The 27,363-nt window shown below is 42.7% G+C and overlaps 1 protein-coding gene across 3 annotated transcripts in view; it reads right to left on the reverse strand.

Annotated features, from left to right (window-relative positions):
- The window catches only part of grik2 (glutamate receptor, ionotropic, kainate 2), a 285,837-nt gene that overhangs the window by 100,290 nt on the left and 158,184 nt on the right, over positions 1-27,363 (reverse strand). For all 3 annotated transcript variants that reach the window (XM_077206044.1, XM_077206033.1, XM_077206055.1), the window contains 2 exons: positions 15,993-16,136; positions 2,094-2,201 (listed from right to left, as the gene is read on the reverse strand). In XM_077206044.1, the coding sequence (XP_077062159.1) occupies positions 2,094-2,201; positions 15,993-16,136 (252 nt within the window). The remainder of the gene's footprint in view (positions 1-2,093; positions 2,202-15,992; positions 16,137-27,363) is intronic.

Consider the following 27,363-nt stretch of genomic DNA (forward strand, 5'->3'; position numbering starts at 1 on the left):
GCGCAGAAGTCGTCGTACCCTAGTGATGTGGAAGAAGCCTTGGTTTTTGGCCAAGTTTCCTGTGCTGGGGGCCTCCTGTCGTCACAAGATGCTAATGACCGATGCTTCCCTCATCAGCTAGAGTGCGGTCCTAGACAGCCACTCAACTCAAGGTCTGTGGAGAGATCACAATCCTTTATGGCACACAAATTGCCTGGTAATAAGGATTGCATTTCTAGCACTGAGATACTTCCTCCTATCCTACAACACATCGGTAGTCTCATTCATAAATCACGTGGGGGGTCTGCGGTCGTGATCTCTATGCACCAGATATTCCTCAGGGCCCAGGGAAAGATGCTCTCGGTGAGGGCTGTTTACATCCCTGAGCACCTGAATCAGTAGGCAGACATCCGGCCTCGGAGAATTGAAACTCCATGCAGAAACAGTTGATCAGAGGCAGTTCGGCCAGGCGGAAATAAACTGTTTGCAAACTGTGTGGCCGCTCTTTTCTCCCTCGTACATCCAGTTCGGTTGGGGCTGGATGCCATGCTTCAGACGTGGACAATGCTATGCCTTTACACTTTTCCCCTGATCGCACTGCTCCCAGTAGTTCTAGAGAGGGTTTTTGCTTCTGAGGGGGATCAACACTTGAACTCTGGTCTCTCAACTAATGTTGTTGACACAATTCTTAACTCTAGAGATCCATCCACGAGGAAACTATATGCCTTAAAGAGGAAACTCTCTTCATTTTGACCCAGTTAACTGGTCGGTTTGTTCAGTGCTGGAGTTCCTTCAGGATCGCTTTTCTCCTCGGGCATCGTATAAGCAAATAGATTGTTGTGGCAATTTCTCTGGCTCAAGAGGCGCGTAGTCTTCCTTTGTCCTAAATCATCAGAGCCCATTCTACTAGGAATATGGTTTCCTCTAACGCATTGTTATCAGGGGTTTCCTTTCAAGATGTATGTGATTTGGCCGGCTGGTCTATAGCCTGGATATGGAATCTACCACACGCTCTCAAGTGCTTGAGACTCGAGTTGTGTGCTTGTTACAATTCACAACTTGTGGGCAGGCATTTGTTCAACATGGCGTAGTGTGTGTGGATATTCCCAACATTCTGAAGCAGCGTTAAGTTCCCTTGAAAGGGAACGTCTCAGTTACGACTGTAAAATTGGGAACAATAAAGCACAATATGCTCCGTTGCTTTGCCATACTTCCTACCTCTGAGTGATTTAATCTAGCCTATAAGAAGCTGAAGATGTTTGGTCCAGTAGTCCTTTACAGATGACATCTGTCATGGCACTATGTTTCACAAGTGAGTTTGGAGTGATTTCACACACGTGCATCATATGCAGTCACGCAGAAGCGTTCACATAACGTCAACATTCAGATGCAGCGCCTCATTCCCATCTCAGGGAACCAGGGTAACGTCCTTAACGAGACGTTTTAGTGAATATTGTCTGGGTTCTTTAATCATTGGGACATTATCTGTACAGAGGCTTAGGTGATGTGAAGACCATGTTGTCATGCACAAGAGAGCAAAATGGAGAGATGGAAAAAAAGAGAGTGAGAAAATGAGAATTGCTTCAGCGGACCAAAGGACTGCAATCCCATTCCTCCCTTCTCAAACCCGTCTCATTTACTTCAGAGGACCCTCTTGAGAAATGACAACTCAAAACAAGATGACAAAGTGCAGTCGTTCACACACGTTCAACCATCAAAAAACAAAATACTTCAGAAAACACACAGCCTGTAGCTTGTAATTGCAAATCACCTGTTTAATTCAGACTTCATAAGGCTAAAGGGCTACTGAGGGCCTTATTATTAATGGAATAAATTATTCATGAAGGTGCAGACACATGTGGAAGAGAACTGGGAGGTTAGAGGCTCTCCGTATGTGTGTGTGTGTGTGTGTGTGTGTGTGTGTGTGTGTGTGTGTGTGTGTGTGTGTGTGTGTGTGTGTGTGTGTGTGTGTGTGTGTGTGTGTGTGTGTGTGTGTGTGTGTGTGTGTGTGGGGAGGAGGATTTTTGTTGCCTGTCATTAAGTGGCTGGGCATTTGGCATTTGTCCTTATGAAGGACAGCAGGTACATAACTAAGGACATATGAAATTCAGCACCTTCTCTAGTCCCTCTTCCCTTAGGCTGATCACATCCAGATCGAAATCTGTCCTTAGGCCGTTGGTCCTGTTGAAATTTATCCGTCCGGTCAAACCGTCCCAGTGGGCCTGGAGGTTAAAGAAAAATATTTATTGTAGCCAACCTGCGACATGAATGAATTGAATGAATTCTTCCTTTCTAGCTGAACAGTGAATATACAATATTTATCAGAATGTACGGTTCACACTTTGATATGTTTTTTTTTGTTTTTTTTCAAATCTGATCTGCAGGACAGACTGTTCAGATTGTCATTGTACAGCTCATGTGATCAGATCCGTTTTGTTCAGACCACTGTTATTATAGTTGACTAAAACACAAACCATAAAAAAACACTTGATGTGGACAGGTGTAAATGCACCGTGTCCTGATTGGCTTATGATCCGATCTGCTTGATCGGATCACGGTGATCGCGTGTTAATGCCAAGTTTAAACGCAGCCTTAGTTTCCTTTTTATGCACTTTTAGTTTGTTTATCCTCAGTCACATGTTTCATTTGTTCTAGTTTCCCACCACTCTTGAGTTACTATGGTTACTGACGATAAGTCATTCTGTTTAGCTGTGTATCATTAATTACCCTCGTTTGCCTTCTTTGCCAAACAGGTAAAGTAGAAATATAATGAATATGTAATATAGTGCATATATTATCAGAATATCAAAATGTTCCTATCTAGAGTAATTTTTTCTAGCTAACTAAAGAATGTATGGTCACTAAATGGCTTTTCTGAGGGTTAATTTAACATTACAGTATGTGACATATTGTTTACACGCTGTTGTGATTTACATCTTTTGCGGTTGAAACACTGATTACATGAGACATGATAAATTTCAATAAGTTGTACTGTATCTTTCAACAAGCCTTGTGATGTTCATTCATGTTTAGTCTAGTCTAGTAGAAATGATGAAGAGATGAGCGGTTCATGTGACACTTCAACTATCTTTCATGGCACATTAAAGAGCGCCAACCTTATTTATTTTTTGCATTTGATAATGAAATTGACAATTTTAAAGCTCAGACTTTGTTTCATATCAAAAGTAATAAGGAACAAAGCTATTTCCATTATTTTATGGCAGGCGCTACAAATAATGTTAAGTGAAGTTTTGTTCACGCATGAACTGAAAACAGCATTGATGAAAAAATATTTTGGGATTTAAGCATGATATGGGTTCATCATATGGTTTCATCCCAGCCCTAATAGATATGTCCAAAAAACTATTAATAATGGCAGAAACGCACAAATAAATTACTAAAACTTTAACTAAAATTAATTGAGTTCAAATTAATTGAATTAATTCAGAAAATATATAAACAAACACGAATTCATACTAAAATAAAACCAAATCAATGCAATAACATGTTATTTCTTCATTATTTTTGTCAAATTATGCAAGAAAATTATTTTAAAATACGTGAATTTAAGATACACATGAAGCAGGGTGCCCACCTGATGACCCCAATGACATACCTTACCCTCAGTGTCACCCCTCCACACCGACTGCTACTGTCAAGAGTTTCCTACTAAAGGGATTGAAACATCTAGTTCTAGCTTCACTATTAATTGTAAAATAAGCTTAAAATATATTATTTTCAAAAACAAAAAACAACAAAATATATATTTTTTTCTGTGATAAATTTACTGTATATCCACTGTATTGTATTGTTAGTTGACAAACAAAATAAACTATTGAGTAAAATTGTGCTTTAAAAAAGTTTATTTCCCGGAGGATCAATAATATATTCACACATTCGTGTTTAGCTGCATAAATTATTTTTCATAGGGACGACCACCTAAAAGGCAGCCTGAGTTGCTCTCAGACTGCAAATTACAGATCAGATTAGTGTGATTTCTGCTATTCACTGTCATCAAAAAAATAAAATAAAAAAAGACACCATATAATGGTACAATGAGAATTATCGGTCTGCTAGTGCAGTTGCAGTATGGATTTGTGCTTTTGCATGTGCGTGATTCACTGCTGCAATGCATCAGAAAGTGTTTAGTCCCCACAGTGCATATACTGTAAACCATGAATCTGTTTTTAGGTCAGTACCAGGTATCTATCTTGATTAGTGCTTTGGCATTTTCAAAGACGGTGAAATGTCGTTAGAATAAGCAGCCTTCTAATTATCATTTCCAACAAAGAGCTGGGCACAGCTTCACCAGTATTTCCGCAGTCCCAGGCTCTACTTGTAGTCTAGACAAAGAAGATCCAGAGGAGGGCAGGGGGTCTGGAGCGGGGTCATCACAAGCACAGATTTGAGTCACTGGCTTACGAAGAGCAGGCCACCTTGCTTTAATGTATTTATATCTCCCCCTCGGTTTGCCTTTGGTCTTAGCTGGGTGGTTAAGATATCATGCACAGCAAATAAAAGAAGGGTTTTTAGTCTGTCTAAATATAGGCAGCAGAATGACAGGAGAGTTCAGATTAGCCGTTCTAGTTTTCCTGAAAATAGCACAGAGAAGAATCATTTCCAGAGATTAAGATAAATATGCTGTCTTCTGCACGGCAGTGCTCTCACGGAGTGGTATTCCAGGTCAGAAACAAGCAAATGCTTGTAAAAGATAAACCACTTTATTCATAAAAGTAATTTGTCGGGTGCAATTAACATCATTATCACTTGCTGAAAGTTCAATTCAAAGCACATTTTCTATTGATCATGGCAGCAATAATGTATTAAACAATGGCGAAAACCTTACGACCAGGAATATATTCAGAAACACTTTGAAGATTAAAGCATTTTCAGCATTTTATAGAGTGGATTGTGGTGCCTGGATCACAGTGGTGGAAAACGTCCTGGTTGCGTATGCAACCCACTGTTCCCTGAAGGAGGGAACGGAGGACGTAGTCGACGGTCGACTGAATGGGGATCTCGCTAGAGAGCCTATCCTCTTCGAGTACTATTGAACGAGCCAATGTAATTGGCGTGCGTGATTCGCATCACACACTCCGCCCCCGCGACGCGGGTATAAATACGGAAGTGGATGCACGCACTAGTTGCTTTTCGCTGAGGAGCCGAGAGTAACCCGGGGTCAGCGGTGGTCCAGCGGTAGTGGCAAGGGGACTACGTCCTCCGTTCCCTCCTTCAGGGAACGGTGGGTTGCATACGCAACCAGGACGTTCCCTTTCAGTCGATGACGTCAGACGTAGTCGACGGTCGACTGAATGGGGATAACCTTTGAAAACGCCACTAATGCTGCCACCTTCCAGTGCCTAAAACAAAGCCTCCTGATGCAACCGCAAATTTAAGGCGGGGAAGGACAGGGCTTAGGCCAGGGAATTCACTGCTGTTCCTACAGGACCACTGGGAAAGCGTTCCCCGTACATTGGAAGGAAGGGAAGCTGCGGAAGCTATATCCAACCCAGAGGGAGGTAACGTGGAAAATACACATATGAACTGGGCGGAAACCGGGCAGTCTAACATATGGAATGTCACTGGGGTGGCTCCAGCCTAAGACGGGGGGAGACACACCGGACAGTGACGGCAGAGAGACTCTGCCGAGGGAAGACACGGGCTCACCGCAGGGAGCCGTATCGTGGAAGAATACACATATGGGGTCGCCGTAGGGACCGCAACATATGGACCCAGCCTAACACAGGTTCCACACTGCTTAGGAGTGGTAGGCCTAACACCAGACGTTCCGCACGTCCGACGTCGGGGGGGGGGGGGGGGGGGTGGGGTGTGGAGGAACTCAACAGGGTTCAATTTTAAGGGAACTCAACTGGAGTAGAAAAGGCGCACGTATCCAGTCCATAGGAGGGGACTGGCGCAGCAAGCCGACACTTGAACCGGGCTCACGGTGAAACTGGCTTCATGAGAAGGGAGCCCATGGGAAGCAGCGGTTCAACTAGGTGTCGTCCAGCCCCCATCTCTAGAATCTGTTTTAGCAAAGCATATCGTCAACGCCCAGGCGGAGCACTTTACACTCATCATAGAGGAGCTCAACACCTAAGTGGACATGTTGCATCTCGGATTTTTACCGAAATGAAGGCAAGCACTAGTGTGACTTTGCATGGAAACAGCCTCACCTCTCTGCTGAATTCCAACAGATATTTGTAGAGCTGGTCTGAGGTCTATGGCTTGCGTTCTGTACACGTCCAGAGGAACGGACAGAGAAGCCAGGGCTGGATCTGCCTCCTCCAGGGCAGCGCTTGCAGGCTCACCACCTGCTCCTATTACGGGAGAGGTAGGAACCTTGGGCAGAATCCGAGCCGGGGTCTCAGCTTGTGAGAGTTAGCCGGCCCAGACTCCAGGCACAATACGTTGACCGAAAGCGAGCAAGTCCCTACCCTCTAGTAGAGACCACGCGAGCAGGAGAACTGATATAACAGAATTTTTAACTCACTGCCTACAGTGGCTCAGGGGCGGTCTCTGCAGTGCATCGCACCAGGGACAAGGCCCAAGAGGATAAAGAGGGACGCAAGGATTTACAAGACCTTGCTCCTCAGGAACCTGACGATCAGAACGTGCTTCTGCACACTTCTTCAACACGATGAGCGTCGTTTAAACACCGAGGCAACATCATTTTGAGGGTGAAGGCAAACAGCCTACTCCAACCCATTTTGCAGGAAAGAGAGCACTGAAGTGATCGAAAAGCTTTCAGGATCTCCTCTGGAGAGAAGAAGCACTCAACGACTAGGTTCCACTTCTAAAGGCGTAAGCACGCTACCCATTTCTAGGGGGTGCTCGCAGAAGTGATGGTAACTATCACATGCCTGTGATAGCCACCTGAACCTCCGCGTTCAGATGTAAGACCGCCCAGAATCTCCGGGGGAAGAACGCGTGTGCCATCGTGCCCCGTCCCTGAAAGAGTTTTCAGGGGAAGTCAGGAAGGCTGTCGATGGGAACCAGGTCTAGTTGGGCCAATAAGGGGCAACTATGAAGACCTGTTCCTCTCCTGACTTGGCACGTAGGTGCAAGCGACGGGCGCAAAAAGACAGGAGCATTGCTCAGCACAACATGTAAAGATCACTGGGCTTCAGGAGCATTTTCTGCTCAGCACTTGAGTGTGATAAGTTCACTGAGCTTCACGAGCATTCCTGCTCAACACCTGAGTGTGATAAACTCACTGAGCTTCAGGAGCATTTCTGCTCAACACTTGAGTGCGAAGAACTTCACTGAGCAACAGGAGCATTTCTGCTCAGCACTGCGTGTGATGAATTCACTGAGCTGCAGGAGCATTTCTGCTCAACACCTGAGTGTGATGAACTCACTGAGCTACAGGAGCATTGCTGCTCAACACCTGAGTGCGATGAACTTCACTGAGTTTCAGGAGCATTTCTGCTCAACATGAAGTGTGATGAATTCACTGACTTGAGCAGGCGCAAGGCGACCATGAGTCGCAGTCGCTTTTAGAAGGCTCACTGGGGTTAAACGCATTTCTGCGGGCCCCTGGGGCAGCTGAGAGCCAGTGTTTGTCCAAGGGTAGTCCGCTCGGTTTATACAAACACTGGCAGGAAGACGAAACCGGAGGGGCAACTGAGCGGCCCCGGAATGGTCATGACCCAGCTGGACCCAGGGGATGGAGTCTCCACTTGCCCTGGCTATAACTGTCGTGAGGCTCGATGGCGGCACAATTGAGTAGAGCGGGAAGAGTTGAACAAAGCGTCCTCAGAAGCTTCTGACTCCGAGGAGGTGACAGGTGAGTTGTGACATGCAAGGGAAGCTTGCGCAACGGTCGCAATGTCCTGCTAGCGACCAAGGGGGAGTTGAGGAGAGTAAGGCTATACAGGGTCACAACCGCCAGACTGGCCCAGGAACAGATGAAATTGCTCTCTCTTTGCAGTGTGGGTACCGCTTGCTCCGCTTTTTTTTTTTTTTTTTTTTTTTTTGGGAGCCAGCGGCGGAACAGACACACACACAAACAAAAGGCTCCACCCGGCCCTCACCCAGGGGGAGGGAGTGATCGTGCCACTCCAAGAGCATCTCATCCATTCCTGGGCGGCCCGCTCCGGAAAGCTTTCGCTGTTGCTTGCCAGCTGGCTTGGCAGCGCCTGGAGCGGGCTGGGCGTCTCTACTGCGGCCGGCTCCATGCTGAGGCCTGGGTGGAGGCTGCTGCGGAGGCCCAGCAGGAGCGGCGGTCGGGGAACGCCCACGGCGAAGAGCAGGCGGAGGAGCTGCCACCGGCGGCGGGTGGAGGCAGCAGCTGGCCACCGGGGCAGGATGTGCCGGATGACCTCCGTCTGCGCTTGAGCGGCAGAGAACTGTTGGACGCAGTTCTCCACTGCGTCGCCGATCAGCCCAACCTGGGAAATTGGGGAGACCAGGAACCGAACCTTGTCCGCATCCGCCATACCAACCAGGCTGAGCCAACGGAGGCGCTATTGGACCACCACGTTGGACATCACCAGACCGATCACGCACGCTACGACACTCGTGCCCCGGAGGGTGAGGTCGGATGCAGTGGTCTGGTGCTCACCTATGAGCGCACGGTCTGGATTACCCTCGTGCATGCCATGGGTGCCCTAGCCTGCAGCAACGCCATGGCATGCAAGAGGAAGCGGCTTGCCCACAGGCTTTGTAAGCTCTGCCCGTTGGAACGGACGAAACTCACAGGCCTTAGGGGGGAGACGAGGATCCCCCCAAAAGGCAGCAGCCGCCGGACACAGGTGCACCTGTGTCGACAGACCGTTCCTCCATCAAGGGTAATGAGGGGGAAAAGCTATTCAGGCAGTTTCTGGCAGAGAAAGATGCTGTTCACCACCTGATAAGCTCTCCATGCATTTCGGGAAAGAAAGGCACTGGGGCGGCGAGCTGAGAACCAGCGCGGCCCGCCCCAAGACACCAAACTCCAGATTCCAACCGAGACTGAACGGGACACGGTGGAGGTTCCACTCGAGCCCGGCAGCCTCTGCGGCCCGTTTCACCATAGCTGATAATTCTGGATCCGGCTCGGGCAACATTGAACTCCCGGAGGGAGACAATGCAGCCGAGTCATCATCTCTAGAAGTCAGCTCACCCTCCGATGCTGCAATCGACGTCCTGTCCTCCAGGGGAGCCCCGAGTGAAACCGCTGGCCCACCCATTACAGATGGACCAGCAGACAACACAGGAGGCTCCAGTGGTTGCAGTGGAAGGGCGGAGTGAGGAGCCCACAGGGAATGGTTACCGGGCGGGACATCCAACACTATCCTCCGGTCACCCATCCCACACGGCACCCGTGCAGGGTGGGGCATGGTAATGGGGGACTCGCTCTCCTCGCCCTCTTCACTGCGACAGTCATGTTCCCACAGTGAAAACATGAGCTGTCCACAAAAGCTGTCTCAGCGTGCTGTAAGCCCAAACACGTGACACAACAGTTGTGACCATCAGAGAGAGACAGGGAACGACCGCACCCAGAAACGCACGGGCGGAATGACATCTTGAAAAAGACGCAAACGCACCCGTGTTGCTCTTTCAGAAAATAGGACCGTCACCAGTGCCGGAGCACACAGGGGAATGACCGCGGCAACACTGAACAGAGAACTGAAACAGTGAAGCACTCACTTTTCCGCCCTCTAACCAGCCATCAACACACACAAACATTTAGAAATTTGTTGCTGTTAAAACAGCAGTTGAGAGCTCAAAGCTCGCGATCGCCGCTGCACTCGCGCTGTAAAACCCCAGCACTGGGAGAGTCTTCCTGAAGAACACCGACACACTCGCTCGTTGTAGACAACAGCACTCTCAGAGACATCAAACGATCGGCTCCGAAGCGAAAGGAAACTAGTGCGTGCATCCACTTCCGTATTTATACCCGCGCCGCGGGGGCGGAGTGTGTGATGCGAATCACGCACGCCAATTACATTGGCTCGTTCAATAGTACTCGAAGAGGATAGGCTCTCTAGCGAGATCCCCATTCAGTCGACCGTCGACTACGTCTGACGTTATCGACTGAAAGGGAACTGCTGTCTCTAAACTATGTCAGATTATGGTCATCTCTGCCGCAGCTCTGAAACACAGCACTCAGAGTTACTCTGACGACACTTTCAACACGATCTCACGACTAGGGTGACCACCATCAAACAAACCAAATGTGGGACGATTATAAGTTTGTGTGGGACATGTTACAAACACTAAAACATAACCTGAAACGATTATATAATGTTTATCTAACTTATTAAACAAAATTGTATTCTGCCTTTCAGCTAATACAAATTATTTGTTCTGTAGTCCCTTCCTGATAGCATGTCTTTATTTTACATGACATTTAAATTCAACATCACTGGCAACATCATCATGCAGATCACTATTTTTGAAACAGTTCTGACCAAGTCCAACTAAAATCCAACAAAATAAATAATGAACAAATAAAATATAAACCATCATGAATTTAGATAATTGACAGTCTTATATATTGAGAATATATTAAACCAAAAACGTTCATTTTTTTTTTTTAGAAAGGATGTGAATTAGAACAACCACAGCAGGCAACAAGTTGATAAATTCTGTTAAATTTTAAATTTAATTTACCAAATCATCCATTTGTTTTCTGACAGAAACACATGGAACGAATCAGCGCTCCACATTTTGATTGACAGCCTTCACAACCCACTAGTGAACGTATTTACTCCTGCACTTTCAACTATTGGATAGGATTTAAAAACGGTTGTTTTTACAGTTTATTTGTACTTCTGACGAAGCGCTGTTAAATATAGGTGAACAACTATACGCCGCAAAAAGAATAAATAAAATGCTTTCTTAAAAGGGCAAAAGAACGCATGCACGTTTTCTTAATATGATCATTAAAAACCAACAGACTGATGAAAATGCGGGACCTTTTCTCAATATGCGACGTGCGGGAGAAGGGCTGAAAATGCTGTACGGTTTAACGCAAACCGGGACGGGTGCTCACCCAACTCACGACCAATTCGTACGAATTCGTATGAGTGAGTAAAATGTGGCTGATTCGTACGAATTCGTACAACCTCACTCATATGAATTTGTAGGATTTGTCTAAACCCCAGTGACGGTTAGGTTTAGGGGCGGGGTCAGGGGTGGGTCATTCATACGAATTGGGCAACTTGTAAAATATGTACGATTTAGCAAAAATTTTATATGTTATAAGACACTTTATATGTTGCATGTACAAACTTTTGGGGTCGGTAAGATGTTTTTGAAAGAAGTTCTGCTCACCAAGCATTCTGCATTTATTTGATCAAAAATACAGAAAATATATATTGTGAAACAACTAGAAATTCTATTTGAATATATCTATTAATATAGCAATTTATTCCTGTGATCAATGCTGAATTTTCACCAGCCAGGCACTCAAACCGCAGCAAAGAGCACAGACAAAAATTCGGAGCACCTTCAAATCAAATATGTTTTTCTCATGATGTTTTCAGTGTTTTGGGGTCATGTCTTTTATTTTGAAGTTATTCAGTTCCTGTTTCCTGTGTATTCTAATTGTAGTTTTTCTGCTGTGTCTTGTTTATTCATTTGTGGCTGCCTACATTTACACCTGTGTTTCTCCTGTTGCTTGTTGGTTCTTGCCCTTTCATTGATGGTTCGTGTGGACATCCTCTGTTTCTCCTTGTGTTTTATTTTGATTCAGAGTTCTTGTGTTTGTTTATTTTGTTACTATTATCGTTTCTAGTAGATCTGGGGGCTTTTTTTTTTACCTTCATAAGTGCATTTTTTCCTAACCATATTAAATGTATTCGTCATCTTTGATGACAAATTGTTGAATTTAAATGTTTACATTTGTTTAATATATATATATATATATATATATATATATATATATATATATATATATATATATATATATATATATATTTAAACAATAAGTTCAATTAGAATAAGACATGATCAGGCTGGTCCCTATAAAATGAAATCAGTATCAACATAATTCATCTTAGCACTGCAGAAGTGGCAGAAAACTGCATCTGAAGTGGTCTTTACATTTATTTACACAGAATTTTTAATGCAGCTGAGAGGTGACATGAATATATTTACACTGCAATTACAATTCCATAAACAATGTTGTGAGATTTATGTTTCAAATATGCAATTTTTAATATAAAATATGAAATGATGGGGAAAATGAAATGACAATTTTAAATCTGAAACAAACAAAAAAAATGCCAGTAGGTAGTGACATGTCACTGTCTTAATGAGTGAGTCATTGAATCATTCAATCGTTCAATCGATTAGTGAAACATTATGGCGATAAATCAATGACAAAAAGAACCGAGTGCACAACTGATGCTGGCGCGCGCGGTAAATGACTTTCACGAGAGGATAACAGATCTACACGCGAGGAAAACGGGAACTCGCGAGCTCATTCAAACCCTGCGCGTGCTCATGACATCTCCTCTGCACACAATACAAGCCCTCGCTCGCGCATGATCATTCCACACGCTCTCGCGCTCGATCTGCTCTCGCCTGCTGCTTTTGCTCGCACGAACACTTTTATCTTTGGCAGTCGAGGGGCGGGACTTACTGTTTTAATAACCTCAAATGTCATTGGTTACTTCCCCTTTTCCGGAAGTCAGTTGTGATTGGACGTCTGTCCAATGACTTGTAATTCACTAGACATGAGACATGAAACATCACTTAATTTGTTTTATTTATTGTGGTTTATTAATGTGTAATGTAATTTAAAGGAGCTATGTGTAGTTTTTAGCGGCCTCTAGCGGTGATGTTTCAGATTGCAACCAATTTTTACAAGAGCGCTCGTGCGCGTGCTCGAACTCAAGAGCGAGAATCATGGTACCGGCCACACTGAGACTTTCAACACACTGGAGAAAGCGTCACAATAGGGATGAAAGCCAACTCCGGGTCTGTTTTTATACCTAAATATATACCTATACCTAAAACAAAGCGGTGGTCTCTCCATAATTCAAACGCTCTGCCGATGTTGATCCGTGTTTTCGTTCGAAGTTGATCCGATTCACGTTTGGCCTGACAAACTTGAGCAGATAAAACTTTTTTTTGTTTGTTTTTTATATTTATGTGTAGTTTGTGTTTGAGTGTGTGTTGTGCTGGAGGCAGGTCGTTTTTTGGTGTTATCAGACTCCATGTAGTTACTGCAGTGCCGTTGCACAGACTGTTTTTAAAAAGGAGAGAGGCTCGGGAGCGCGCATGCACGTCACATCCGATGGATTTCACGGTAAATCCGACCCGGAGCCTTCACAGAGAAATAGGAATACTGGCCTTCAGAGGTAATAGCAAAACCCGACAAGTGGATCATTGTAATGTGTGATTACAACCCCTTCACACACAGGCAATAAAAAAAGGATTCATTTTAGAAGAAAAGATACATATAGCACCTTTAATACATTGTTAATATAGAATATATTCTTACCAGATACTTTATTAACTGAAAGTCTTACTAGTGATTGCATTGTGTTGTTAAGAGAAATTTACAGACTGTAATGACGCATTTCCATGGTTATTAGCATTGTACCATTCTACCAAAATTCTTATGAATTGTTATGTAATATAAATGGTTCATTATATTTTCTATTAAATGTGAAAGGTGTTCTGGCTTCTCAAGTTAAGATACAGTACACAGCATTAATTATAGCTTACAAATGCCTTTTCAGAATTTGCTACCGAATACCGAGGAACAATATTAAATTATTAAACCCAGCTTAAACCCAGCAAAGTAGCTATTACAACATTATATAGTGATCTTAATCATCTAACTTTTTGTAAGCTAATAAAATAATAAGAGAAAGTATGAGGCAAGTACAGTACACAATATTAAATGATTACACCCCATCTGAACATAACATATCTTAAAAAAATGCATTCATGCTGCCAGAACCCCTTTTACATTTAATAGAAAATATAATGAACCACTCAAAATTGACATAATAGGAATACACAGGATGAAGACAAAAAAGCTTACACAACAACTCTTGCTTATTGATATAAACAAGTAATTTATCTTTCATCCAAAGCCCTTGTTATATTTACAACTATTTAATGGACACTTTATACATTCTGAGGTTCTCAGATCAAATTTAATTTGGGTTGGATAAACGTAAATAGTGGTAAATGGGGGTAAAGTGGTAATGTAGTGGTGAACTACAGCAAAATTGACTTTGCATTCACATTTTTATCCAATTTCTTTTAGATATTTTAATGCCAACAACACAAATCATAGTGTTATGAATACAAAATGTAAAAATTGATACGAATTTTGGCAGAATGCTAATAACCATGGAAATGTGTCGTTACAGTCTGTAAATATCTCTTAACAACACAATGCAATGACTAGTAAGACTTTCTGTTAATAAAGTACCTGGTAAGAATATATTCTATATTAACAATGCATTAAATCACATTACACATTAATAAACCACAATAAATTAAGTGATGTATCATGTCTCATGTCAAGTGAATTACAAGTCATTGGACAGACGTCCAATCACAACTGACTTCCGGAAAAGGGGAAGTAACCAATGACATTTGAGGTTATTAAAACAGTAAGTCCCGCCCCTCGACAGCCAAAGATAAAAGTGTTCGAGCGAGCAAAAGCAGCAGGCGAGAGCAGATCGAGCGCGAGAGCGTGTGGAATGATCATGCGCGAGCGAGGGCTTGTATTGTGTGCAGAGGAGATGTCATGAGCACGCGCAGGGTTTGAATGAGCTCGCGAGTTCCCGTTTCCTCGCATGTAGATCTGTTATCCTCTCGCAAAAGTCATTTACCGCGCGCGCCAGCATCAGTTGTGCACTCGGTTCTTTTTGTCATTGATTTATCGCCATAAAAATGTCTGATTCATTCAGGAGCGAAGCAAGTGACTGTTTATCAATGAGTCACTGAATAAATGACCCGCTCCATTCATTGAAAAATGCTGATTCTTTCAGTAATGAAACACCACTGTTGCGCAACGGTGGCTTTGTTTGGAATTAATTTAATTGGCAAAGTGCAAAAAGCACACAAAAGTGTCTCAAAAAGAGTTGTATAAAATCAATATCACATTTAATATCGTTCTGACAGTCTTGCTCATGTGATATTGATCAACATTTTTATAAATATTAAAAACAAGAACTTATTATGGGCCATTTTTTCCCCCATATCTCGAATTTTGGTGGCATTTTTATTATTTTGGTGCCATTTTTGCCCCAAGCCCCCATTAATATCCGGCTTCCGATAATCCAAATGTAATATTTTCAGTTAATTTATCGGTAAAGAAACAGCAGCAGCTCATGTAAATCTATTTCACAAACAGATTTCCAATGTTCAATCTCTGAAGTGTAGTCTATTGCACAACTTTGTCACACTTGCTCAGTTGACTGAAAACATGAAAACCAGCTGATCTCAGTGCTGAACAACTGTTGCGCAGTTTAGATGCAGTTTGGGAGTTTTGGTTGTTATCACGGTTGTATTTTACTACCATCCATGAGCATCGATCAGGTCACTCGCATCAGTGCGGCTGAATTTGTTTTTCAGTGACTTCAGTAATTTTAGTCCTAAATGCAACTGAAATGGTTGCTATGTAGAGCCCTGATACTGCTAGAATAAATAGAATTATTTGGTAACACTTTATTTACAGTATCCTTGTTACATACTGTATGTTACATGTATTTACCGTAGTAATAACAGTGAATTATGCATAATAACATCCAAATAACCCTCAACCAAAACCAATACCTAATTTTACCCTAACCCTACAGTAAGTACATGTAGTTAATAATTATTAATCAGTACGTAAATGTATAATTACTGTAACACTGACACCTTAAAATAAAGTGTAACCAATTCTTTTTGTAACCAATCTAAAATGATTTACTGTCTCTTTTGGTCAATTTAATGTGTTCTTATATTAAGTACATACCATTAATTAATATTAATATTAATATTGATAGCACTTATTTGTGTAATAACACTGTTTAGGTTAAAGTCTAAATGAACAGTGTGATGAGAAGTACCTCTTTGATGAGCGCCATGAAGCGGTTGCCGAAGCGCCAGGGCTTGTGGCGGTTACACTGAAGGGAACTGACGGTGATTTGAGGAGACTGCTGGACGGCCACGGCCACCACATGTACCGCGTCATACATCAGGGCAGCATCTGTCTGGAAACACAAACACACACACGCACACGGGTCAATCGGCCATCACCAGAACACCTGAGGCTCTCCAATGATAATTAATCGAGCCTTTAAAAGCAGGTAAAACCTTGAATGTCAAGATTCGTGGTGCATATTCAACTCAACGACCAATCACAGAGAATGAGAAAGTGTCCGAGTAGCCTCCAGCTTTCTGCCACATCAACACACAGCCCTCCATACCGGAGACCTCTCATTCCACAGACCAAAATAAAATCTAATTAGTGTTTGCCTTGGATGATTGAGAAGCAATCACAACACCTCCCAGACTGGGCCGGTATGGAAATCATGCCTGAGGGGGCTTCAGAAATTGCTATCCTGTCAAATAAATCATAGCCAAACCTGTCATTTTCCAGCTTTTGTCTCTGATTGTCTGCCGCAAGGTTGTGGCTAAAGATGGCTCTGCCCTAATAATACTGCAACTTCACACAAGCCTATTTGTATGTTCGCAGGGAAATAAATTAGCATGGCTGAAGATTACAGACTGACCGCAATAAGACCAAGAACGGCGGACAAACACCCATAACAATAACGGTACAAAAGTAGAAAAACCCAGGAGATTATAGATTTGAATTTTATAAATTGCTCAATAAATATTATAGTGCTACATATTTCATTGGTCAGGCATCGACCTATAAAACGGCTTCAGTCCCACTCTCAGCCCCGGTCCTGCTCTCTCGCACCTGCATTTGCAAGTGCATAAGTCAGTATTGCAACAGGAATAAAGTAGTATCAAAAGTCAAGGTGCTAAGATTGCGAAGTTGTACTGCAAGATTTAAGAGGTTGTAAGTTCAGACTTGTGGTTGTACAGCAAAATTGTAGTAAAGTATACAAATATGTAATACACATTTGTGTATGTCTTTCTGTTTATGTTAATGTCATTGTACACGTTTATGACTATTCATCTGCAACTTTGAATTCATAACAGTGTTTGGATTATGTCTGTGTGTGCAAATTGAAAAATTTCAATTTTAACTTATTAATTGCACAAGTTTGTGAGTTTTGTTACTCTTTTACATTCATGCATAAGAGCCAGGCTCAAAATACCAGAAAACAGTACTAATTCCTTAATTCTCAAACAAAACTTTATTGTATATTGAGAAATACGTCAATCAGTCAAGAATGTGTATTAGAAGATAGGGTTACACTTTATTCCGATACACTTTATTCCAAAGTAACTTTACAACTATATATCAACTAACTCTCATTAGAGTATTATTAGACTGTTAAAGGTTCGGGTTAGTAGAATAAGTTGACATGAAGTTGTAAATTTACTTATATTCAGTATATTGTCTGAGGAGCATCAACATAAAGCGTTAGCAGATATTAATCAGACAGTTAACTAATAATCTAATGACTGCTAGATGACATGAAGTGGACCATTGAAATAAAGTGTTAACCATTATCGATTGTATATTAATCTTGATCACGATTTCTCTCTCAATAAATCAGGCATAGTCGTCTGCGATATTGGCCCGCTGTTTATTTATCCTTCTTTTTTTGGGGGATATTCACATGATCTTGCATTCATTTGATATTTTCATTATCTTGCATACCTATAAGCTTGGGGTTGCCAGATCAAGAGTTTAAATCCCCCAATCATATACAGTTTTGAAATAGTGTTTTTACTTAATTTAAACAAACCTTGCATTTTAAGCAACTTACTTTTCAACTTACTTAACAAACATGGGAACCATGCGCACATACTCTCTCTACACAACAAACACACACTAATGATCTGAAAATAATGATCTCAGCTTCTCAGTGACGACCCGTAATAAATCCAAATATGAATCTCAACTATATTGTTATCGAATGCAGTTACCAATGTGCTACAATACAAAGTGTTTTTGTTGTTTTAATAGAAATGTATAATTTTCATAATGTATGTGTATAAATGTATAATTATAAAAACAAAATCAAGAAACCAGGTATGAGCAGAAATTCTCTTGATTTGTGCTTGCATGAAATTGCATTAATTCTGATGAAATGTAAAAAGAAATTTCTCAAATGAGAACAACTGTGAATTTTTAGGTGAGTGTTATCTGCTTTAGTGGTCATTACAGTCATTCAAATTATAGTGCCAAAGGTTTAAAGAGTGACAACAATTCATAAATTATTGTATAAATCATAAGCTACTGCATCAATGTAAAGACTTCTCCAAGAGGTAAGCAGCTCTTAGGATCCATCTTCTTTGGGTCAAATTGTCAGGCAAAATTACATGTATCTTTCAAAATGACGGGGGGAAATATTGTGTTGCTCGCCAAACGCTAACATCAAGTTAATTTGGAATCAATAGAGTTTCCTGCGCGATTTGCGTGAGGAGCGTTATTTAACACGCTGATGTTCTGCCTGAAGCACTGCGAGTCAGTCATGAGTCAGTTATGGTCTCAGAGTAAATGGCTGCTATAGGCAGGAGACCGAGAGCAGCTCAATAGATTTTGGAACAGAGCAAGTCTATCATGTTAACTTTTAAAAAGTGAGCCATCAGAATGTATTTCTAACAAGATTTATGTATACCTGATTTTTTTATTGTTTGGTCCCCATGAGGAAAGCATTCAAAAAACATCACTTAGTAAGCTATGTAAAAATTCAGAAGGTTTTCTGTTATTGGGTAGGTTTAGAGATAGGGGATAGAATATACAGTTAATACAGTATAAAAAACATTATGTCTATGGAAAGTCCCCATAAAACATGGACACCAGTGTGTGGTGGTGATAAACCTTACGTTATGGGGAAAAATGTCTCCACAAAAATGGCAATATCTGAAATCCTTGTTCTTGTGGCAAAATTGTTTTGGTCACCATGAGGAAAACAGCTTATCATACTAAAGCCCTATTTGGGCTGGATTAGTTTTACAAGGTTAGATCCAATAAAGTAATTTTACCACAGGTAGTCTGTAATATTTACATAGTCTGTAACACTTGAGTTTTTCCACAGACTTGTCCCACCACCTAGATCGCAACTGAATGCTTGTTCAAGCGCCTCCATAATTAAAAAAACGCGGGAAAACTACTTTTAAACAGTAAATGAAGTAATATTTACGTACATTTTTACAGCGGGTCTATTCGAATGGGATTAGTATTACCTGACGTAATTTTTCCAGACCTTTTTCCAGTAGGTAAAAGTCACCGTAATCTTTACTGACATTGTCCGTAATGATTCATGAGATAGCGCATTCGACGGGACTCATAATAATTACCTTACACCACCTCTCCATGCTAAACTAATCCCATCCGAATAAGGCTTAAGTGATATTTTTGAAAATCTACAGATATGTTACACTGCTGAAATTAAACCAATAGTCATTTTATTGAGAAAACATATTGCACTCTTTTCTTGTTGTGAAATGCAGCGCCAATTATAGAGTGAGCCATATATACCGCCAACTCACTGCTAGCTGGTATAACCTCCGACAAGGTTCGCTGATGACCGAGGGGAGGAAACAACCACTATGATATTAATAATCTGTCCATGAGCGAGTGTTGATGAAAGTGAATGGGTGTGAAAACGCCTCGGGAGAAGAACAATCCGCTTTAGGCCCAGGGATTCAGTCACCAGCTGCTGGTCAAAATGACTCGAAGCTGCTATGTGTGTGTATGTGTGTGTGTGTGTGTGTGTGTGTGTGTGTGTGTGTGTGTGTGTGTGTGTGTGTGTGTGTGTGTGTGTGTGTGTGTGTGTGTGTGTGTGTGTGTGTGTGTGTGTGTGTGTGTGTGTGTGTGTGGAAAGTTTCACACCACCACAAAGCTGTCAATCACCCTCCTACCTCTTCCACACACTAACACACAGATCGACTTCATAATCACTTGTACGTCATTCCACGCCTGTCAATCAATCAGGAAGCGAAGGGAGCACAAAGTGGCAACCACTGGTCTTGGAGGGAGATGAGACACGGGACGAGGTGTTGTCAGGAAGGAACATGCCATGAATTCACATGACCGATCGCCATCCCCCTCTTTTTGGCATCCGGATGGGCCATTAAAAGGGGACAGCCGAGACTGGGTCCCTGCCGCCTATCTGTGGAGAATACACATTATCCTAAGTCACCCGGCCCACCAGTGAGGCAACGTACGTCAATGAGCCCGGCTTATGCATTGTGAATAATAAATAAGTAATAACATCAGACAAACAGAAGACAGGGCCTCCACCTGAATACAAAATGAACGCTCCTTTTACCCGCCTGTGCATGTGTGTGTATTAGTGCAGCTGTGTGATGGAGCGGGGGGGGGGGGAATCAAAGCCCAGGGTGCATGTGGTCTCTCCTGGGAGCCTTGCTTGTTTTCTTCAGATTTTCATCAAAGCCTTATGGATCTGCCGGCATGCCTTACTCTATAACAGAGCACAGCAGCCAGCCCATAAATGTACACTGAAGATGAAAAACTGGTAAAGACTTGTAAAACACGGTGGCTAGGGATGTCAATTTACATGAATTCCCATTATTAATCGTTGTAAAAATTAACGATCAATTAATCGATTAATCTTAACCTCTTACATCCGGAGCCTGGGGGGCCGGCTAGTACTGTAAGTTATCATGTTACTTAACAATCACTTGCTTAACCAACACAAAATATCCTTGGGTTTACAATGAATATAGGGAATATGACCATCACTAAGTGCTTTTAAATTTAAAAACATATTATAAATGGATGTTTTACATAGCGTGAAAAATAACTGCTTTACATGAAAATGTGATCTGTAAAATCATAGTTCATAACAGATAGACTTGTGTAATGTCTTGTTGAAAAAGACTCAAGCAGAATACAAGCAGCCTATTTGTTTCAATTAAAAACCAAACTATTTGTATGAAAAAGTGCACATGTAAACAGTATACACATGATGCGTTTGTGCCAAGGAGTGACAATGGTTTTAGATCAAGTAGAGACGATGACACACTGCTTGGCTAAAGCTATACGACTTCCGAGATCCGATCGTAGCATTGTTCATGACGCATAGTTCTCCAACGTCATTTAAAAGTTCAACCAATGGAAACTGGATCTCAGGTACGGTGGTTAGGGACGATGTGAACACTATTTATTCTGTGTACTTGTATTGTGGCATTTACACAAGTAGTTATGTTCAGTATAATCACTTGTTTAGAGGTTATTTTGGACCCTTGGTTAATTATGTTTTGAAATAAACATCTAGCCTATCTAACACATTGCATGACTTAAATAAATTGATACACTTAGAATACGTAACTACGACGCGCTCGTTTCGCTTTTTCCATGAGTTTCTGCTGCAGATGTTTTGTGCATGAGCCGCATTCACCTCAAAACTACACACTCTAATGATGACCCTGCTAAAGTTTTATCGATTAAATTATTATCGACAATTAATTGATCATCGATTAATCGTTAGCATCCCTAATCTTATTAGTATAAGTGTAAGATATCTGCATTAGTTCTGGAACAGCTAAACCATAAATCGATAATAGAAAGATTCCACAATGAATTTCCAATTATTTGGAACTTTGTTCTGTATACATAACCTTTGTCAATTAAGTCACTTTGTAGTGGTCAACAATATATATAGTATATATATATATATTTAAAAAAATGGTGGAGACCACTTTTGCTTTTTAATGTGGTTGAGAGTTTTTGGGCATTACTAAAATCATACTTCTTTATCAAAAGCATGTAAATAAAATGTCATATAAAGATATGTCAATTAAATGGAGCGGTCAAACAAAATAATCAAAGCAATTTTTCCTTATGGACTATAAACTCCACTTAATATTGAATCTGTTTTGTGCACAATTTACGGCAAATATAGACTGCAATTTGCACTCTCTTTGAAAATGAGCACTGCACTGAGCAAGGAGTGCTTTTCTCAAAAGAATTTTTTGTCAACTATGGTCACAAGTTCCGTCATTATCAGCATACAGTAGTTCAGTAGTGGTGTGTGGTTGGAACGACAGCTCTCAACCTGCGGTTAGAAGCACAGTTTGCATGACATGTAGACTTGGACAAAATAAGCAAGCTGACATTCAGTACAATATATATATATATATATATATATATATATATATATATATATATATATGTATTATTTTGAATATATAGACCGTATGCGCAAGAGAAACGAGCGCACCGCCATCTTTAGAATATTGTCTTTGAACTTCCGTTTTTGCGGTCGCTCTGTATATTTCTATGGGATTGCTGTCCAGGAGTAATTAGCTTTTAAATTCAATTCAATTCAAATTTATTTGTATAGCGCTTTTCACAATACATATTGTTTCAAAGCAGCCTTACAGAAAGAAAAAACACAGTTAGTTAATCATGTAGTAATTTAGGGCATAACATATCGCCGGCGTTGAGTCGTCTCTTCACAGGCGTCAAGTCGTCTCTTCACAGGCGTTTAGTCATCTCATCGCAGGTGCCTTTTAAAGTGGATTTACTTGATGTAAAGTTAACAAAAGTTATCATGATCATTGTAATGTTTAAACCATATGTCTAAACAAATGTCGATTTTAAAATGAGCCGTTCATTTATAAATAGGCAAGATCGCTGTGAAAGTACAGACTGGAAGACAAAAAGACAATGAGCGCAGCGCTGAAAAGGGGCGGGGCCACATAAGGTCTATACAAATGTAATTTACGTCTTTTAGTTTGTCAAGCGATTTGAAGCACTATTTTTGAAGAGTGCGCATATGTGTTCTATGATCCTGTGAATCTGGGGGGGGAAAGCAAATGAGAATTATCCTCAGAAGCCATATCCTCTTACTTCATAGCAAACAAATTTGAAAAGAAATGATCTCATAATGGATTACTTAAGTGTAATTATTACTCCACCACCAGCCAAATGACAAATGTGCAACAATACAGTTTCAGGAAACAGTCATGACTATCTAGTTGATTTCTTCAAAGATGCATCGTATATGTTAGTTAAGCAGCGAGTTACGTCGTTGTATAGGAAAAGCACCCCGATGCCATTTTACTCATGAGATAAAAAAGGCAAGAAAGAAAGAGATTAAGGAAGAGAATTGTGGATGTTGGAGAATGCTGTACATTTCTATAGCAGAGCCCAACAGGCAGACTGGCAAATGATTGAGCAATACAACCACTTCACTCTATAAACATCTCATTAAAATCAATTATGTCACTCCTGAATGAAATCAAAGCTAAACACTTCAACAGCTGCTTCTCCCGTGTAAGCCGATGTGAGCGTTACCTCGGATGCATTTTCTTTTTGCACCTCGTTCGCACGTCCTCCCCTGCCTTGTGCTGGAAGATTTAATCTTCTCGGCTCAGATTGCTTTCAACACTTTTATGAATTGTTAAAGTGTGGAGGTCTGGCAGGGAGGTTTCCCTACATCCCTGAAAGGGGCTCTGGATAAAAATGTGACTCTGGGGTCGTTTATTGCAGTAACTGTTATGGTCGTCAATGGAGAAAGATGCTTTTCCCCAAATAATGATGAGTTACAAAATCTACCAGCAGGTTTGACTGCCAGAGCTAACCAGCCAAAACTGGATCCGCATTGAGGGCTGTGTTTATTTGAATGGAATTTTTCTCCAGGACCAACAAATAAAGGGGGAGAACCAAAAAAGAAAATCATTTTCTGGTGAATAATTTGGATTTGTTGGAATATGACGTTTAACACTGAATGTGCAATAGGTGAGGCATGCTGATCTCTCAAAGCTGTTCATAAAGAGTGAGGATAACATATTTATGTCAAGCTGAAACCTTTGTGAGATCATGCTATGATCTGTCAAAATCACTTAATATTGACACACAAAGCACTTCTCATGTGACCCCACTAAGCTTTAACTGTCAGATAATCATGAGGGAAATATGACATTCAGCACATGGGTTTAACCTGGTGCATTTCATCAAGATACGAATGATAAACATCAGCTGTGATAGAGCCATGAACATCCCCACAGATCAAAACATATCCATTATGGCATATGGAGCACCTCACTGTGCCTATATACAGTATTAATTTACAGAGTTAATTTACAAAATGAAAATTGAAAAGCAGTCAACCAGAAAATACTAAATTTTACTATGGAAATAACTTTTTTAAATTAATTTTCAACACCTGGGAGTTTCCAGAATTTCCCTGACTGTGAAAACACACCATCTAAGCACACATACGCAAACTTGGTGAGTCAAGAGACATTTCACTGACTCTTACAATTAAACTCACTCATACTGTCATAAATTACTAAAACATCATTCGAATTTGACAAATAATCAATTTTCTTGTCACTAATAGTCAACATAATGCAGGGGAAACTGTAAAATGAACCGCTCGGAGGTTGCGCCACTGATTTCATCATCTTCAGCGAAGCTCTCCGCATTGCTGGACTCTGAGAGAAGCCGCCGTCATCAAAACCAGCGACCAGCACGCAGAGGAAAGCGCCTGAGGAAGCCGGTCGTCTTCGCCGCCTTCAGCCTTCCGTGCCTGCTACGCCATCCGGCGACGAGTATCCTTTTAGTGCTATTGCTTTCTGTGAGTGTTTGCCGCCGCGACACTCAATTTCTAAAAGAGCGTGAGGCGTTTTTCTAAAAATGCCTCGCAATTTTCCTGTGAAGCGCTTCCGCTGTCGACCCTGCGGGCTCGACTCGAATACTTCAACGTGGAAGCTGTCACTCCGCCCTCTGGACCGCGCAAGAAGAAGTGCCGTTCACAGAGACCACCGGAGCCTGAAGTCACACTGGAATGCTCGCCGGAGTACATCCCGCCAACTTCTCTCTCTCCTTTTCCGCCCCGGACGGACGCGCAGCTGCCGGCTTCGGCCCTCACTGCCGCCGCCTTAGGGGACGATGCTGAAGGAATAGACCCAGGTGACAGCTGTTCCATCCTGGCATCGGACAGCGAGGAGTGGTCGAGTTCTCATCACTCCGCCTCCTCCTCGATCCAGGAAGGCTACAAAAGCTACTGCAGCGGTGTATTCGGCAGCCAACGAGCCGGTAATGCAATCCGCTCGCCTGCACACAACCGCCGTTGCTACGGCAACCCAGACAAATCTCTCAAAAACGGTTGAGTCCCTGCAAAATCTCAAGAGTATAACGTCTGGTTATCCGGCTCTCGCCGTGGTGCTCTAAGTGTAGAAAATGTGCCCACATCTCATTGTTCACCCCTACACGCAAGCATGATACCCCCGTGTCTCTCACACTCCCAGAGCCCACTCTCATAAAGCTGCCAAATGCCGCTCGAGTGCTAGATGTAGGAAATGTGCCCACAACTCTGTGCTCACGCCTACTCTCTGCCCGCTCTGTCAAACGGCCAAAACAGCCTCATATCGGTCAGGTTACGAATGTTAGTTACGTGCCCGCTTACGAGCGCTCACGCTTACTAGTAAACGCCCGGCGCTGCTCGCGCATCACAAAGTTATCTCAAAACGTTCCCCGTTCAAAGCAACCGGGACGTCACATGTGAAACAGCCAGCCTTCGCTGTCAGAGAGCCGCCGTATTCAAGCACCGAGGGCGCGCGTGCCGCGCCCATACCTCCGGTTCAGTTTTCCGAGCCCACGAAGCGTGGCGATCGGAACCCGGAGGCTATTCTGCCCCTGGCTATGAATGTAAGTTACGTGCCCGCTTACGAGCGCTCACGCTTACTAATGAACGCCCGGCGCTGCTCGCGCATCACAAAGTTATCTCAAACTTTCCCCGTTCAAAGCAACCAGGACGTCACATGTGAAACAACCAGCCTTCGCTGTCAGGGAGCCGCCATTTACAAGCACAGAGGGCGCGCGCGCCGTGCCCATACCTCCGGTTCAGTTTTTCCGAGCCCACGAAGTGTGGCGATCGGAACCCGGAGGCTATTCTGCCCATGGCTATGAATGTAAGTCACGTGCCCGCTTAAGAGTGCTCGTAAACGCCCGGCGCTGCTTGCGCATCACAGAGAAGGGTATATTGTCTGGTTAATCGGCTCAGGCCGATATGGTATTATAAGTGTAGAAAAGGTGCCCACATCTCAGTGTTCACCCCTACACACAATCACTATACCCGTGTCTCTCGCTCTCACAGAGCCCACTCTCTTAAAGCTGGCAAATGCCGCTCGATTGTTAGATGTAGGAAACGTGCCTACAACTACATGCCCACGCCTACTATCTGCCCGCTCTGTTGTACGGCCAAAGCAGCCTCATATCGGTCAGGTTATGAATGTAAGTTATGTGCCCGCTCACGAGCGCTCACACTTACTAACAAACACCTCGCCCCAGGCGCCGCTCGCAAAAGTGATCACAAAGTGATCACAAAATGTTCCCCATTCAAAGCAATCGGGACATCACATATGAATGTAAGTTACGTGCCTGCTCACGAGCGCTCACGCTTACTAACAAACTTTTTGCCCCGGGTGCCGCTCGCGTATCACAAAGCTATCACAAAAACGTTCCCCATTCAAAGCAATCGGGATGTCACATATGAAACAGCCAGCTACCACTGTCAGCGAGCCGCCGTATTCGAGCGCCGAAGGCGCGCGCGCCGCGCCCATACCTCCGGTTCAGTTTCCCGAGCCCACAAAGTGCGCCGATCGTATCTCGGAGGCCATTCTGCCCCTAGCTATACATGTAAAAACATGGGAAGCGATTCCAAGGATATCTGAGTGGGTGCTAAGCACAATAAGACAGGGCTATTCACTACACTTCCCTTGTTGTCCACCTTGCTTTCGAGCTAGGACCGAGACAAAAGTGAAAGCGGAAAAAGTGCATCAACTCCACGCAGAAATGGACAAACTGCTGTGCAAAGGGGCTATAGAACCAGTACCTCCTTCTTTGAGCGAGTAAGGCTTTTACAGCCGCTACTTTCTCGTACCCAAGAAGGACGGAGCTCTAAGACCTATCTTAGATCTGAGACATTTGAACAAAGCTCTCATGAAAAGACCGTTCAAAATGATCATGACCTGACAAATCCTCGTGCAAATTCGCCCGAGGGACTGGTTTATGTCTCTCGATCTGAAAGATGCTTACTTTCAGATTCAGATAACACCCCGTCACAGGCCATTCTTGAGATTCGCCTTCGACGGCCAGGTATATCAATACACTGTCCTCCCGTTCGGCCCGTCTTTAGCACCCCGTACAATTACGAAGTGCATGGAGGGCTCTCGGTCCCCTGAGAAATCAGGGCATGCGGATTCTGAACTATTTGGACGATTGGCTGATTCTGGCACAGACAGAGATAGAACTTTTATCTCACAAAACAGTGCTCCTTAGTCATCTGGAAAGCCTTGGTCTCACGGTCAACTGGA

This window comes from Siphateles boraxobius, unplaced genomic scaffold (assembly GCF_051911475.1).
Source record: "Siphateles boraxobius isolate OS27281-9 unplaced genomic scaffold, OSU_SipBor_1 12, whole genome shotgun sequence".
Classification (NCBI taxonomy): Eukaryota; Metazoa; Chordata; class Actinopteri; order Cypriniformes; family Leuciscidae; genus Siphateles; species Siphateles boraxobius.